At 35.7% G+C, this 14,542-nt stretch overlaps 1 protein-coding gene across 1 annotated transcript; it reads left to right on the top strand.

The window, feature by feature from the left end:
- Positions 1–8,427: 8,427 nt before the first annotated feature.
- Positions 8,428–9,290, top strand: LOC116109914 (S-norcoclaurine synthase-like). Its single transcript, XM_031396149.1, has 2 exons — positions 8,428–8,623; positions 8,702–9,290. Exons 1-2 carry the CDS (start codon positions 8,440–8,442, stop codon positions 8,995–8,997), a joined length of 480 nt encoding a protein of 159 aa, XP_031252009.1. The 5' UTR covers positions 8,428–8,439; the 3' UTR covers positions 8,998–9,290.
- Positions 9,291–14,542: the final 5,252 nt, after the last annotated feature.

Raw genomic sequence — 14,542 nt, 5'->3', positions numbered from 1 at the left:
AAACACTTACAGACCAGTCCTAGTATATGGACTCTGGTGCATCCAATCATATGACTACAGATGCTACCAACATGGTTGTGAAGTCCAATTATCAAGGAACATCTCAGGTGCAAGTTGGCAATGGACAGTCCATCCCTATCACTCATACAGGTATGCTACTGTTACCTTCCACTGATTCGAATAGAATTCTAAAACTTCAGAATATTCTCTGTATTCCAAAGATTGCTAAAAACTTGTTAAGCATATCTCAAATCACTAAAGATAACCATGTGATAGTTGAGTTTCATGCTGACTGTTGCTTAATAAAGGATAAATATAGCAAGGCTACAGTCCTTCAAGGGACAGTAAAGGATGGCCTCTATCAGCTTACCTTGCCAACAACTGATTTCTGTTCTGCTGATTCTCAAATAAAGTCAGTACTTCATGCTTCCAGCTTCACTTCAACTCCTGAAATTCATGATGTTAATTCATCTACATCTAATAAAGGAGAACATTCTGATAATGATGGAGAGTATGCTCTTGAATGTACTTCTACAGATAGTTCTCTGTTTGTTAAGCCATCTAGTGATATTGTTCTATGGCATGCTAGGTTAGGTCACCCTAATACTAAAGTCTTGAATAATGTACTTGAAAAGTTACATGTAAAGAATACTATTGTTGGAAATAAAAGCTTTTTTTGTGAAGCATGTCAATTTGGTAAACTACAGCAGTGTAAGTTCCCTGTTTCCACTTCAAGAGCACAAAAACCTTTAGAATTAGTCTACTCAGATCTATGGGGTCCTGCACCTATTATATCTACTGAAGGGTATCAGTATTATGTGATCTTTGTGGATGATTTTAGTAGGTATACCTGGATCTATCCATTAAAGCTTAAATATGAAGTCATTGGTGTATTCACTCAATTCCATTGCTTTGTTGAAAATCAGTTGGATACAAAACTGAAATGTTTACAAACAGATTGGGGAGGGGAGTTTAGACCCTTGTCTAGTTATTTGGAGAAACATGGAGTTATGTTTAGGCATCCTTGTCCATACCTTCATCAGCAAAATGGTAGAGTAGAGAGAAAACATGGAGCCATCACTGAATTTGGGTTATCTCTCCTAGCTCATGCGGCTATGCCACTGAAATTCTGGTGGTCAACCTTTAGCACTGGTGTATACTTGCTAAATAGGATTCCTTCAGCTGCTATTGAGTTTATCTCTCCATTTGAAACTTTTTTTAAGCAAAAACCGTGTTACACTGATCTTAAAGTATTTGGCTGTGGATGTATCCATATCTCAGGCCTTACCACAGACATAAGGTGTCTTTTCATACCGAAGTGTGTTTCTTTGGATACAGCCTTGCTCATAAAGTTATCGATGCATGAATTCTTCAGGCAGGGTGTATTGTTAAACAAGTACATTTAATGAGGAAGACTTTCCATTCAAGTCTGATTTTCAAAGTCACTCTTTATCTACTACTCACACTGATTGTGTGGGAATACAAGGCGGGACATTGCCACAGTGCAGTCTTCAGCTTTATCATCTACACAGTTCACAAATGAAGTTATTTGTTCAGGAAATTTCACTGCAGAATCTGCAAAGGACTGCCTTTACCTTCTCTTCCAGCAGAGTCTGCTACACAGGCAGAACCTTTTAATTACAGTCCTGGAATTCAACCTGAGAAGTCTTCTTTAAGAGATAATACAAAAGATGATTCTGCTGTACCTACTTGACACAGTCATTCCTGGAATTCAACTTGAGGTGGTCCTTCTATTAGCTGATCCCAAGCTTATTGACACAGAAAAACTATCAATGAGCATCCCATGATCACCAGGTCCAAGGGGTCCAAAGCTGGTGTTCCAAATAATCCCTCAGCTTTCTCTCCGACTCAAGTTATTCAGCCTGAACCACCCATCTGTTGCTGAAGCTCTGAAAATTCCAGAATGGAAAGCAGCCATGAGGCTGAATATCAAGCTCTCTTAAAAACCAGACCTGGGATTTAGTTCCTTATGTTGAGGGAATGAATGTAGTTGGCAGCAAGTGGGTTTTTAAGACAAACTAAATTCAGATGGGTCCCTTTCTAAATAAAGCCGACTTGTAGCCAAGGGGTTTCACAAAACCCTTGCCTAGACTACTTTGAACTTTTTCACCAGTAGTCAAGGTAGCAACCATTAGAGTTATTTTGTCTCTTGTTGTATATAATCAATGGGAATTGCAGTAACTTGATGAAACAATGCGTTTCTTAATAGAAAGCTGACAGAAAAAGTGTATATGATGCCACCAGAATGTTTTTCTAATTTTTCTCAAACCCAGCAGGTTGTCAACTACATAAGGCATTGTATGGGCTTAAACAAGCTCCAAGAGCTTGGTTTGAGAAACTGAAAATTACTTATTAGCTGGGGTTTTCAGAATTCAATTTCTGATGTGAGTTTGTCTTTTACAATAAGAATCCTATGTTGTCTACTACTGGTGACGTTGACGATACTTGGTTACAGGCAACAATTCCTCCTTAGTTGATCAAGTTATGACAGATCTGAATACACAGTTTGCTTTGAAAGTTCTTGGTCCAGTTAACTACTTCCTTGGATTTGAGGTTAAGAGAAATGACAAGGCATTACTCTTAACACAAAGCGTATGCTTAAGATCTTCTCGTAAAAGCTGGGATGCATGACTCCAAACCGTGTAACTCCTATGGCCGCTGGAACTAAACTGAGTAAAGAAGACAATATTCAATTTGATCAACCATCATTATATCGGAGTATCATTGGAGGACTACAGTACCTTACGCTGTCCAGACCAGATCTTGCTTTTGCTATGAATAAACTCAGTCAGTTTCTTCAACAGCCTACTGTCATCTTGACTGCATGTAAGAGAGTTCTTAGATAGCAAAGGGCACTCTAAATCATGGTCTTGTATTTACTAAAAAGGAACACTTTATGCTGGAAGCTTATGCTAATGCGATTGGGCAAGTGATGTAGATGACAGGAGGTCCACAAGTGGATATGCGTTTTTGTTGGGGCAACCTGGTTCAGTGGAGTTCAAAGAACAGAAGGTCGTTTCTCTATCCTCTACAGAAGCAGAATATCGGTCCTTGAGTCGGCATCTACTGAACTTGTGTGGATTAGGAGCTTGTTTGAAGAAATGGTATTACTCTGAATGGTTGTCCTATCATCTGGTGTGATAACATGAGTGCTGGAGCACTGTCCTCAACCCCGTGTTTCATGCTAGGACTAAACACATCGAAATTGAGTGCACTATGTAAGAGATCTGGTAGCAAGAGAATTTAAGTAGTGTTCAATAGTGCCTCTGAGTATCAAGTGGCAAACATTCTAACCAAAGCTCTGCTAGCAAATCAGTTAATTATTTAAGACAAGCTAACTGTTTCATTCTGAATTGCAACAACAGTAAGTTTTTGGAGTAATTCAGAAAATTGAGCAGATCATTGTGTTGAGAAGATGTGTTGTTGAAAATATGTGTTGAGAAGATTACTAGGTTGCAAATTTGCAGATTAGATTTGGAGTTCATGCTGTTTGCAGACTTGAACTGCAGATGCAGAAACTTGAGTTGCAGAGCAGCACATTTTCTTTTGTTGTTTCTCTACAAATTGGAGTAGCACAATTTTTTTGAGTAGTAGAATAGTCTGCAGATAGTAGCAGAATTGTGTGGAAATTTCAGCTTGCGAGAGTTGAATGGTGTTGAGTAGTAGATAGTAGTAGATTGTGTGGAAATTTTAGCCACTGCAGTTTAATTTCTCCAGTTTTGATTTCGTTTGCAGATTCGAATTGTGTTTGCAGGTTTGAATTGTGTGAGTAGTAAAGTTTACTGGTTGTTGATGAGCAGATTGTTGTTGGCAGAGTGTGTGTTCTTTCTGTTGATGAGCAGATTTTTTTTTTTTTTTTTTTTTTTTTTTTTTTTTTTTGTTTTTGTGTGCAGTTTGTAGTTGATTAATGGGCAGAGTGTGTGTTCTTTCTGTTGATGAGCAGATTTTTGTGCAGTTTGAATTGTGTTGAGTAGTAAAGTTTACTAGTTGTTGATGAGCAGATTGTTGTTGGCAGAGTGTGTGTTCTTTCTATTGATAAGCAGATTTTTGTGCAGTTTGTAGTTGATTAATGGGCTGAAATTTTGTGCAGTTTGTAGTTGATTAATGGAGCTGACTTTTGTTCAGTTTGCAGTTGATTGATTGAGTTGAAATCTGTTCAGGTTGCAATAGATTAACGGAGCTGAATTTTGTACAGTTTGGAGTTGATCGATGGAGCTGATTTTTGTGTTTCAATTTGCAGTTGTTTTTCTTCAATTTTAGATCAACTCAGTTTTTGGTTTCAGAGTTGGTTTGTTCAAGTTTCAAGCTTGAGTTTACTGTTGTTGTTCAAAGTTTCAGTTTGCATAAAGAAGTTAGAGATGGCAGCAAAAAGAAGTTAGAGATGGCAGCAAATGCAGTTGTGTGAGTGATCTGTGAATGGCATTATTGTTATTTTTTTTTTTTTTTTGGTCAGTATATGTGAAGAAATAGTAAAGATGTTTTGTTTAAGGGGAAATATTAGGAAGAGTTAAGATCAAGATCAAGAGATGTTTTGTTTAAGGGGAAATATTAGACAAAAGAAGTTTGGGTTAAAGTGTAAAGAATGAAAGTAGATTGGGTTTCATTGTAAGAACACCAATATGATGTACTTTTGTATTAAACTCAATACGGTGGCATTTTTATATCATCTTCCTGATATAAAAACGCAACCTGCTCTGTTCCAGATTTAAAGAAAAAAGTTTTCAGTTCTATTTGTTATATGTTCAACCGTTTCTCTCAAAGTCTTTAGTTTTAGTTAACTTTCTTTTTAAATCCGGTAAAGAATCTTTAGTTGCCAGCACTTCTCAACAAATCAACTACAAATGTTGTACTTCAAACAAGATGCACAACATCACTCAACATTATTTCCTTTCTGCACTGCTCAGTCAAGATATCCTTTCTGCAGCTCAGATTAAGTCACCTTTGCAATGTAGTACTCAACATGACTGCATAGCAGAGCAGTGAAGCACTTCCTGAAAAATTCTGCAAAGCTTAAAACGAGAGAAAACTGGACGCATTTATACACATAAATTCTGTAGCTTATGACAAGACTAAACACAGCAACCAATCTGCTGAAATGAAGACAGAAGATCTCTCTAATCGGTAGAGTCAGTGAGAGCAATAACATTCAGCTTTTGTCGCAATTTAGAAAATAGAGCAGTAGACAGGGGTTTGGTTAGCAATTTGAAGTTTTGAGGGCACATATTGAACAACAAGGTTTTTAGCCAAAACTTGCTCTCGGATGTAGTAAGCATCTATTTCTATATGTTTAGTTTGGGCATGAAAAACGGGGTTGGAGAAACCAATGCACCTACACAAACATTGTCACACCAAATAACCGGGGTTGACTTATTCCCAACTCAGTGAACATATTTTGTAACCAAGCAATTTCTATAGTAGTTTGTGGCAAAGCTCTACATTCAGCCTTAGTTTAAGACAAGGCTACTACTTTTTATTTTTTGGAACTCCACTGGATCAAGTTAGGACCCAAATAAACACAATATCCACTTGTAGATCATTTATCTTCAACATCGCTTCCCTAATCAGCATCAGCATAACACTTTACATGTAAGAAGCTTTCTGGTTTGAATTGCAAACCAAATTTTAGAGTACCTTTTATGTATCTGAGTACTCGTTTGCAAGCCTGCCAATGCATTTCAGTAGGAGCTTATAAGAACTGACTAAGTTTATTGATAGTGAAGCTAGTATTAGGTCAAGTAAGAATGAGATATTGCAATGCACCTATGGCACCTCTATAAAGGCTGGGATTTTCAAACAGTTCATTGTCATCACGGCTAAGCTTTGTACCAACAGCCATGGGCATGGGGCAAGGATTTGCTTCAAACATTTTGGTTTTAATAAGCAAATCTAATGCGTATTTAGACTGTTTGAGATGAATACCTGTAGAGGATCTAGTTGCTTCCACTCCTAAGAAGTACTTAAGAGAGCCTAAGGCTTTGAGTGCAAATTGATCATTCAACTCTTTAACCAAATGAGTAATATAGGCTGAATTTGACCCTGTGAGAAGTATATCATCCACATAGACCAAAACATAGATTAGGCTAATATCCAATTTGAGACTAAAGAGGCTAGAATCAGAGATTGAATTTCTGAATCCCTTGGCTTGAAGAGCATTTTTAAGCTTGTCAAACCAGGCTTTAGGAGTCTGTTTAAGATCATACAAGGCTTTATTCAGTTTACACACAAAGGAAGGATGAGTAGCAAACGCAAACCCCATAGGTTGCTTCATGGAAACTGTCTCATTCAAAGTGTCATTCAGAAATGCATTATTCACAACAGTCTGTTGCACATCCCAAGAATTTGAAATAGCAATGGTAAGAATGATTCTGATGGTAGAGGGTTTAATGACTGGACTGAATGTTTTAAAATAGTTTAGTTCAGGTGTTTGTTGGAAGCCCTTAGCCACGAGGAGAGCCTTATATTTTTCTAGGGTGCCATCTGCATGAAATTCAATGCAAAAGACCCACTTATTTCCTATAATATTCATATCTGCTGTAGGAGGCACAAGGGTCCAGGTGTTGTTGTGAACAAGAGCATCAAATTCTGCTTTCATGGCTTCTCTTCATGTGGTGCTAGTTAGAGCTTCAACAATTGTCATTGGTTCTGGTTCCATAATAGGCTAACCTTGTGTAAGATAGGCAGTATGAACCAGGTCATCATCCCTTTTGGCAGAGAAACTAGCAACTAACTTGGCTCTTGTGATCATTGGGTGATTGTTGATAACAGACCTAGGCGGAACATTTGTGAACTTTGATGGATACAGATCAACTTCAAGTGTGTAGTTGGGTAAGGAACAAGTGGAAGGGATAATGGGTAGATTAGATACTGACTGGGAACTAACTAGTGAGGTGAAATTAGGAGAGAAATCTACAGTGTGTAAGGCTGGTGAGATGGCACGTAAGTCTAATGAGTTAACGTGTAGGTCTGATGAGTTTGGTGGCAGGTCTGATGGAGAAGAATAGGTGGCATGGAAATCTGGTAAAATGGTGTGTAAGGTTGATGAGCTAGTTGGTGACTCTGGTGAGGCACTTTGTGATGAAGTCTTGAAGGATTGTAAGGTTGGTGAGGAAGTATTTGTGGCTGCAAGAGTAGGATGTGTATGAGATTGAGGTAGTGAAGTAGAGGGTTGATTGTTGTATTAGGGAAAGAGGACTGAGATTGAGAGCCAATTATTGGAGCAGGAGCAGAATCAGCTGGAGGACAGGGATTATGAACAATAACACATGGAAAACTAGAAGAATTTGTAGTGTAGGGGCTGACTAAAGGATCAGAATCAGGACCTTGAAAAGTGGTGAAAGAGTGGTAGGAATATAATATAATAGATAAACATGTATGTAAAATAAATTGTTTTTTTTTTCTTTTCTTTTAATATGGCAATTGCGAAATTTGCATTAATAAATAAGGGGGCTTTTAACTTTATAAATGCCTCCTTGCTTAAAACAACTTTTTTAATTCAGTTTTCTTTAAAGATGGATGAACGTGTTAGCTAATCCACTTAACAAAGCTCTATATGTTGGAATTGAGGGAGAGTGTTGATTGTATTGCTTAAAGAAGAAAACAGGACCAAAGTGGAAGCTTATAAAATATGAGGGTGGCGTTTGTAAAGCACCTTTGTAAGTCATCAGAAACGATGACGTTTCAGTAGTGTTAGTTTAATATAAACACTCATCTGTAACTTCACCAATTTTGGTTAAGTAAAATAACAGAATTTCGTTTCATTCTGAAACAGAATCAAAACTCATTTTTGCTTTTTTTCTTGATCGTTTAGCTAAGTTCTTGCTCCTTTAGCTGCTTTAACAGAACGCAATCCTAAAAATATATAAATACAACATTTTAGTGAAAACTTATAAGAATTTTATCAAGCGTCGTTTTATGCTTGCAATTTTAAGAATCAAAATTTTTTAATTTAAAATTTTGACAAATGGGGCCTAGAAATAAAGTTAGTCGGGCTGAAATACAACATCTCTCTTTTTATATTGTTTTTTTCAAAACACCTCTTCAGATGGCTCTACTGAAGTTAGGATCAATATAAAGACAATCTAATATAACAATTTTAAAAAAAAAAAATTAAAAAAAAGATTGACTAAGTCTTTAACCCGGGTCTGCCATATGCCGGTTCATCCCCTGCTTATAGAAAAAGTCCTTGATAAGGCAAGTATTTTATCCTTAAAACAAACAAAAAGTCCAGCCTGGGTGAAGAAAATTCTTGGCAACTCCTAGATATTACCTTACTAATTGATAATATTTAAAATGGTAGTTTATAAACAACGTTGGCCCTTTCTAATCTAGATCTATTGACTTTGTCTTCGAATAAACCATTATAAATACCTACCACAATAATGAACCAACTCAACAAAAAACCAAATTCATAACATCAAAATGCACGGGCTTGTTGCAGCGAATACGGTGGTGGCTGCATCGGCTTGCTCGGTGTGGGATGTCTACGGCACCCTTCAAGTCCTCACAATTATAAATACATTTCTGCCAAATGTGCTTGGAACTGTAAAAGTGCTTGACGGTGATGGACATGTTGGCACACTTCTAAACGTTACATTTCCACCAGGTAAATTAATTCATATTATTTATCAAGCATTTATTTGAACTACTGAATATTAAATATTTTGTTTGGTTTTTGTTTCAGGAACTCCTGGAGTTGGTTATATGAAGGAAATGATTACAAAGGTTGATAATAAGAAGCGTGTGAAAGAAACAGAAACCATTGAAGCAGGATTTATAGCACTGGGCTTTAGTCGTTATATAACTCAATATAAAATTATTGAGAAAAATTCTACATCAAGTATTATAATATCAAAAATAGAGTATGAGCTTGATGATAAGTTAGCAAATCTTACTTCTGTAGTAAATACCGAACTAGTGGAAACACTTGCAGAAACAGTTGGAAAATACCTGACTGAGAAGACACCTCCTCCTTATTAGCATCTGCAAAAGGATATTGATATTATCAGATTGATAATAATATTCAAATAAAAAAAATATTTCTAGGCTTTGGCTATTATATTGTATTCTATAAGTCTATTCTATAAGTGTTATGTATTTAGTTTATAATTTTCATTTATTGAATTTACAAGCTTTTACGTTGATGTGTTGTATTATAATAAAAACTTATATTTGGGGTTATCTGGACCTTGCTTTTCCTTTGTTTAGTTACCAACCTAACAGCAACATAAAGATTATACTAAGCTTAGAGTAAATTAGTAGTCCTAGTTTGTGATATTTTGGTACTACATGCAAAGATGTTTGGGTGTTGCCATTGGAACGTATCTGATTGAATAACTGTGTCAAATTCATCTGATTTTTAAATATTATTATCAAGTCAGTTCCACTATGAATTTAGTTTAATTACATTTTGTGGGAAAGCGAAAGAAAGTTCAAGAAACAGGTAAGAGTACAAAGCCAATCGAAAGAGATTCTAGATTTCTTTATTGTAATTGAATGCAACAGAATGAATACACGAGAGTCTTTCTTCTTTTTATGCAATATTCAGACCTCAGCTCAACTACTTTTAACAGAAACGGATCTTAATTGATACAAGGACAAAATGACGACGCTTTGACAAAGATTGAACAACTCCTGCTATTTGTTAGTGTTGCATCTGCATCCCTTTTCGCCAACACATTTTGTGAAAAACTTTGGAATTAAGCATGATTAAGGTTTTAAAATTTAAAAATCTAAAACCTACAAAAATTAAAAATAAGTTTTTATAGGTTTTAAAATTTAAAAGCTTCTTTTGATAGTGTTTGGGCTACTGTAGCCAAATGTGGTCGTTGTCACCTCCACCACCAACACTGTTATGTAGATCTCATGGGACCAAAATGGATTTAATAGACCTACTATATATGAGGGAACAATATGTCTGAAAAGAATTAGAGAATTGGGAAGAGAATTTGATTGATTTTTTTATCTTGCCCTTCAAACTGTTTCAGACTCAATATTTATCTGTCATTTGCACCATATTCAAAACTTATTGAAAACACAATTAACACTCATAATATAAATAAATCTAATCATAAGCCTAAACATATGTGGGAGTTTGCTAATTATAATCCTTGATCCAAGCTGGAGACTTCTTCTCATGCGTTGATTTTCTCCTTTCAGGCATATCTCATATCTCATCACTTCATATAATAAAATTACTCATCAAAAACTGCCCTATTACAACTATAATAGCATTTATATAGTTTACCCTAATCCAAAAAACTAAGAAAAAGAAAATTAAACAATTATTGAAAAGGTCCCAAAAACATTTAAAAAGCCAAATAAATCCAAAAAAGTCCAAAAGTTTGCAAACACACACCTAAAAAGCATAAAAAACGGCTATAAACCCATCTAAACGATTCCGAAAGGCTAAAAAACAACAGAAATCGTGTCTACCATGAGCCTAACTTATTTGACCATTTCGAAGTGCTATAATAAAAATTGTCGCATTCTGACATCGTCGACACTATTCATCACTGTTCATTACTGCATCACTATGATTTTTACAAGAGATTATTTTGAAAAAGATGGTGTGCATGTAGTTGGCAGATTTTATTCGTTTTAATTTTTAAGAGCAAGAAAGTAATGAAGAATGTTTTTACTTAGTTATAGCTAAGGTTTGTTTGCTTGAATAATTTATCTCCAAGTACTTAATGACAGGAACACATAATGTGTGTTATAGATACAAATATTTTAAGTTCACTGCTTTGCCTTGGAACAACTATTGAGAGTATAATAGCTCAGGGTAGTCCCAAAAATGTGAGAGAAAAATGCTCTCAAGCGCATAGCAACGCTACAGTGAACAGTGCGCTATAGTGAACAGTGTAATCTTCCTCACATCTTCGATTTCTCAACCTAGTTGCCGCCTTTCTTTTTCTTGTTCATCGTTTCTTTCTCTTTCCCTTTGATTACTGCCATTTATCTCCCCTTCTTCTTCCTCTCACTCTTGTTCTTTTCCCTTTCTATGGCTGGCAATAATCAATCCTTGCTTGTGGTTAGTAAAGCACCTGAAGGTTCCATCAAAAGTTTTGCTCAATCTGCTTTTATTTTTGCTCCTTTAGCTCCTGAATCAGATAAGAAATGAGGAAATAGGAAGGGTGGAGCTGGTGTTGCTAACTTTAGTGTTGTCAAAGGTGATGGTTCTAATGGTGCAAGCTCAAGTCTCCTAAAAATTAATAACTCTTCGAGTTTGAATGAAGCTCCCTCGTCTGCTTTTAATGAAAGTGCTAAACAAAATCTATCAAAGGAGCTGGTTCCGGTGAGCTTTTGAACTCCCAGTTTGGAAGAGAGAAAGCTCCAGCGAGCTCAATTGGAGCTCCTTTACTTGGTAAAAGGGTTGTTGTTTACCAAGGTGCTGTCAATGGAGGTGATTCGGTTAATGTGGTTAGCTCTTATTCAACTTTAGCTACCTCTAATGGTGTCTTATATGGTGGGAAGAAATCTGATACTGGAGAGAGTTTCAAAGGCAACTCTTGGAAAAACCTTTATACTTCAACTAAATCTTCGGCTCCCATGGAATTCTTTAAGCACTCCAAGATTCCCAACGATTCAAAAATCCGAGTCCCTGCTCCAAAAGAGTTGCTGATTTGTGTGTTCACAAATGGAAAGATTGTTTGGTGGGCTATTTCCTTGAGAAAAGACTTCCCTTTCACATGGTTCAGAACTTTGTGGCGATAGCATGGCAGCGGTATGGGAAAATTGATATTGCTTGAGAAGGTATGTTTTATAACTTAGGGAATTCGATTTTCAATCAAGGAATTAGAACTTGGGTAATAGATCTATGATTTGGGTTAGCGTATTTAGGTGAAATCAACACCCTAGCCTTGTTTAGCATTGTTTAATTAGTTAAGTTATTGGGTTTTGCTTTAATTTCATTATCATTCATTTATATTTTGTTAATTTGTATTTAGTTTGTTAATTTTCCATCAATCCAATTTATTGTTGCTTCACTTAGGACTTAAACTAGAGATATTGGTACTTCGTAACGCTATCCTTGTGGTAACGATACTCTACTTATCATTTTATTACTTTTTGCGACTAGTGCACTTGTTACATTTGCATTATTTGTCAAAAATATGCGACACTAATGCCCTAGTGATATACCTCTTTTAATCACCCACACTAATACCATCACATGATATTCAATGGAGGCATTCAATATGCCTACTATGCAATGTTATTGTGCAATTAACATTACTTACGCAGGGAATGCTTCGATGATTTGATCTTCTAAGGATCTATATCATCCACACATTTCACATGCATTATAAATAGTATAAATGAAGTAGTAAACAACATGTCAAATCAGAACTCTTGCTTCCATTCTTAAAAGAATATTTACAATATATAATGCCCTGAAATTGACAACACGATTGGTTCCTAGGGCATACACTAATATTATATGCACTCATATTCATCGAAATTTGATTTATGTGTTAGAACTTATTAAATTAGGTTTTAATTTAAACTTTTCCAGTACTTGTGTCCATTTATTTTTGGACACAAAATACTATGGTTGTGGTTATATTTCTAATGGTTTTATTGTACTTGACATTGATTACAATTATAGTAATGCTTATTTTTCCTTCATTACATCTTCCAATAATGATGATATGAATGTATGGCATGCACGGCTTGGCCATAGTGGTCAACAACGAATGAATATACTAGCAAGAGAAGCTTGTTAGGAACCTTAACAAAAGTAGACTTGTCTACTTGTGAACATTGTCTAGCTAGAAAAACAACAGGAAAACCATTTGGAAAAGCAATATGAGATGAAGTTTCATTGCAAGTAATTCATTCTAACATATGTGGTCCAATGAATGTGAGTGGTAGACATGGGGCTATTTATTTCATCACATTTATAGTTGATTTCACCCGATACGGTTGTGTCCTTTTAATCTCTCATAAATTTGAAGCTTTATAATGCTTGAAGAAGTTTAGAAACTTAGTTGAGAATCAATTAGATAAAAAGATAAAATTTCTATGAACCGATCGAGGTTGTGAACATCTGTCTGATTAGTTCATAAATTTTTGTGATGAAATGGGAATAGAATGTCAATTAACTATTCCAAGAACTTCGCAACAGAACAATGTTGCAGAAAGAAGAAATAGAACCCTACTTGAGATGGTGAGGTTTATGATGGCATAGGCAAATTTGCCCATCACCTTTTGGGGTGATGCCTTATTGACTACCACATACGTGCTCAACCGAGTACCCTCCAAATCTGTTACTACTACACCATATGGGTTATGAACAAATCAAAACCCGATTTGGATCTCTTAAAACCATGGGGATGTGCTGCCTACGTTCATGACCCTTCCCATAAATATGAAAAATTAGGTCCAGAGGGGAAGAAATGTATCATCATAAGACACTTAGAACATTCAAAGGGACACGTCTTAATTAGAGGAGAACAACAAAGTGGTAGCATCATGAGTTTGAATCACGAGATGTCACATTCTTAGAAACTGATTTTCCTAGGAAAGGCAAGATAGGTCAAGACTTGTTTCTATATGAAACACAAGACCAAGGCAATTCTGCTGTCGAAAACTACATCCTAGTGGGAGTAATATGGAAGTAGATAAATCAGTTTCAGATCCTCCATCATTCCCCATCGATGATTCGACTATGATAGATAGTCCAAGTGGGAGTAACACAAATCACTCTCCAATACGTCGATTAAACAAGAAACAAGTTCTACATCGACGATTTGAGATTGAAGGGGGAATTTTTTTTAGTTACTCCACAAGATGAAAAAGTGCTAAGGAATGTAAATGAGGCTCTCAAATGCCCTTTTAAGGAAAAACGGATGAAAGCAATGGAAGAAGAAATGGAGTCTATGAAATCAAACCAAGAATGGGAATTGGTTGATTTACCGAAAGGATGCAAAGCCAATGGGAACAAATAGGTTCTCAAAATCACACGTAAAACTAATGGTAGTATTGAAAGATACAAAGCTCGCTTAGTCGCGAAGGGTTATACACAACAAGAAGGAATAGATTATGAAGAAACGTTTTTGCTTGTTGTGTGGTTTACCTCAATCCAACTCATTTTAGCTATAGTTGCTAACATGGATCTTGAATTGCATCAAATGGATGTAAAGATTGCATTTCTCAATGGAGAATTATAAGAAGAAATCTATATGGAACAACCAATAGGTTTTATTAGAGAAGATCAAGAACACAAAATTTGTAGACTTTTAAAGTCAATATATGGCCTCAAGCATTCCTCAAGATAGTGGTATATTCAATTTCATAATCTGATAATGTCGTATGATTTCAAAATGATTGATGAAGATCACTGTATATATACAAAGAGATCCAATAAAAAATTTGTTATATTATCATTATATGTTGATGATATACTTATAGCGGGAAATGATAAGGGATTTGTCAATGAAATCAAATGATGGTTATCATTTCATTTTGAGATGAAAGATATGGGTGAAGCTGCATATATTCTCGGAGTCAAGATTTCAAGAGA

Source organism: Pistacia vera, unplaced genomic scaffold (genome assembly GCF_008641045.1).
Source record: "Pistacia vera cultivar Batoury unplaced genomic scaffold, PisVer_v2 Contig590, whole genome shotgun sequence".
NCBI lineage: Eukaryota > Viridiplantae > Streptophyta > Magnoliopsida > Sapindales > Anacardiaceae > Pistacia > Pistacia vera.
The sequence above is the reverse complement of the archived record's forward strand: the minus strand, read 5'-3'. Positions and strand labels throughout refer to the sequence as shown.

What these genes read in the sequence shown, in the direction of transcription:
- LOC116109914 (XM_031396149.1), top strand. Translation starts at nt 8,440, where the DNA reads ATGCACGGGCTTGTTGCAGCGAATACGGTGGTGGCTGCATCGGCTTGC. An exon ending in AAACGTTACATTTCCACCAG is followed by an intron (nt 8,624 to 8,701) that starts GTAAATTAATTC and finishes TTTTTGTTTCAG; the next exon opens with GAACTCCTGGAGTTGGTTAT.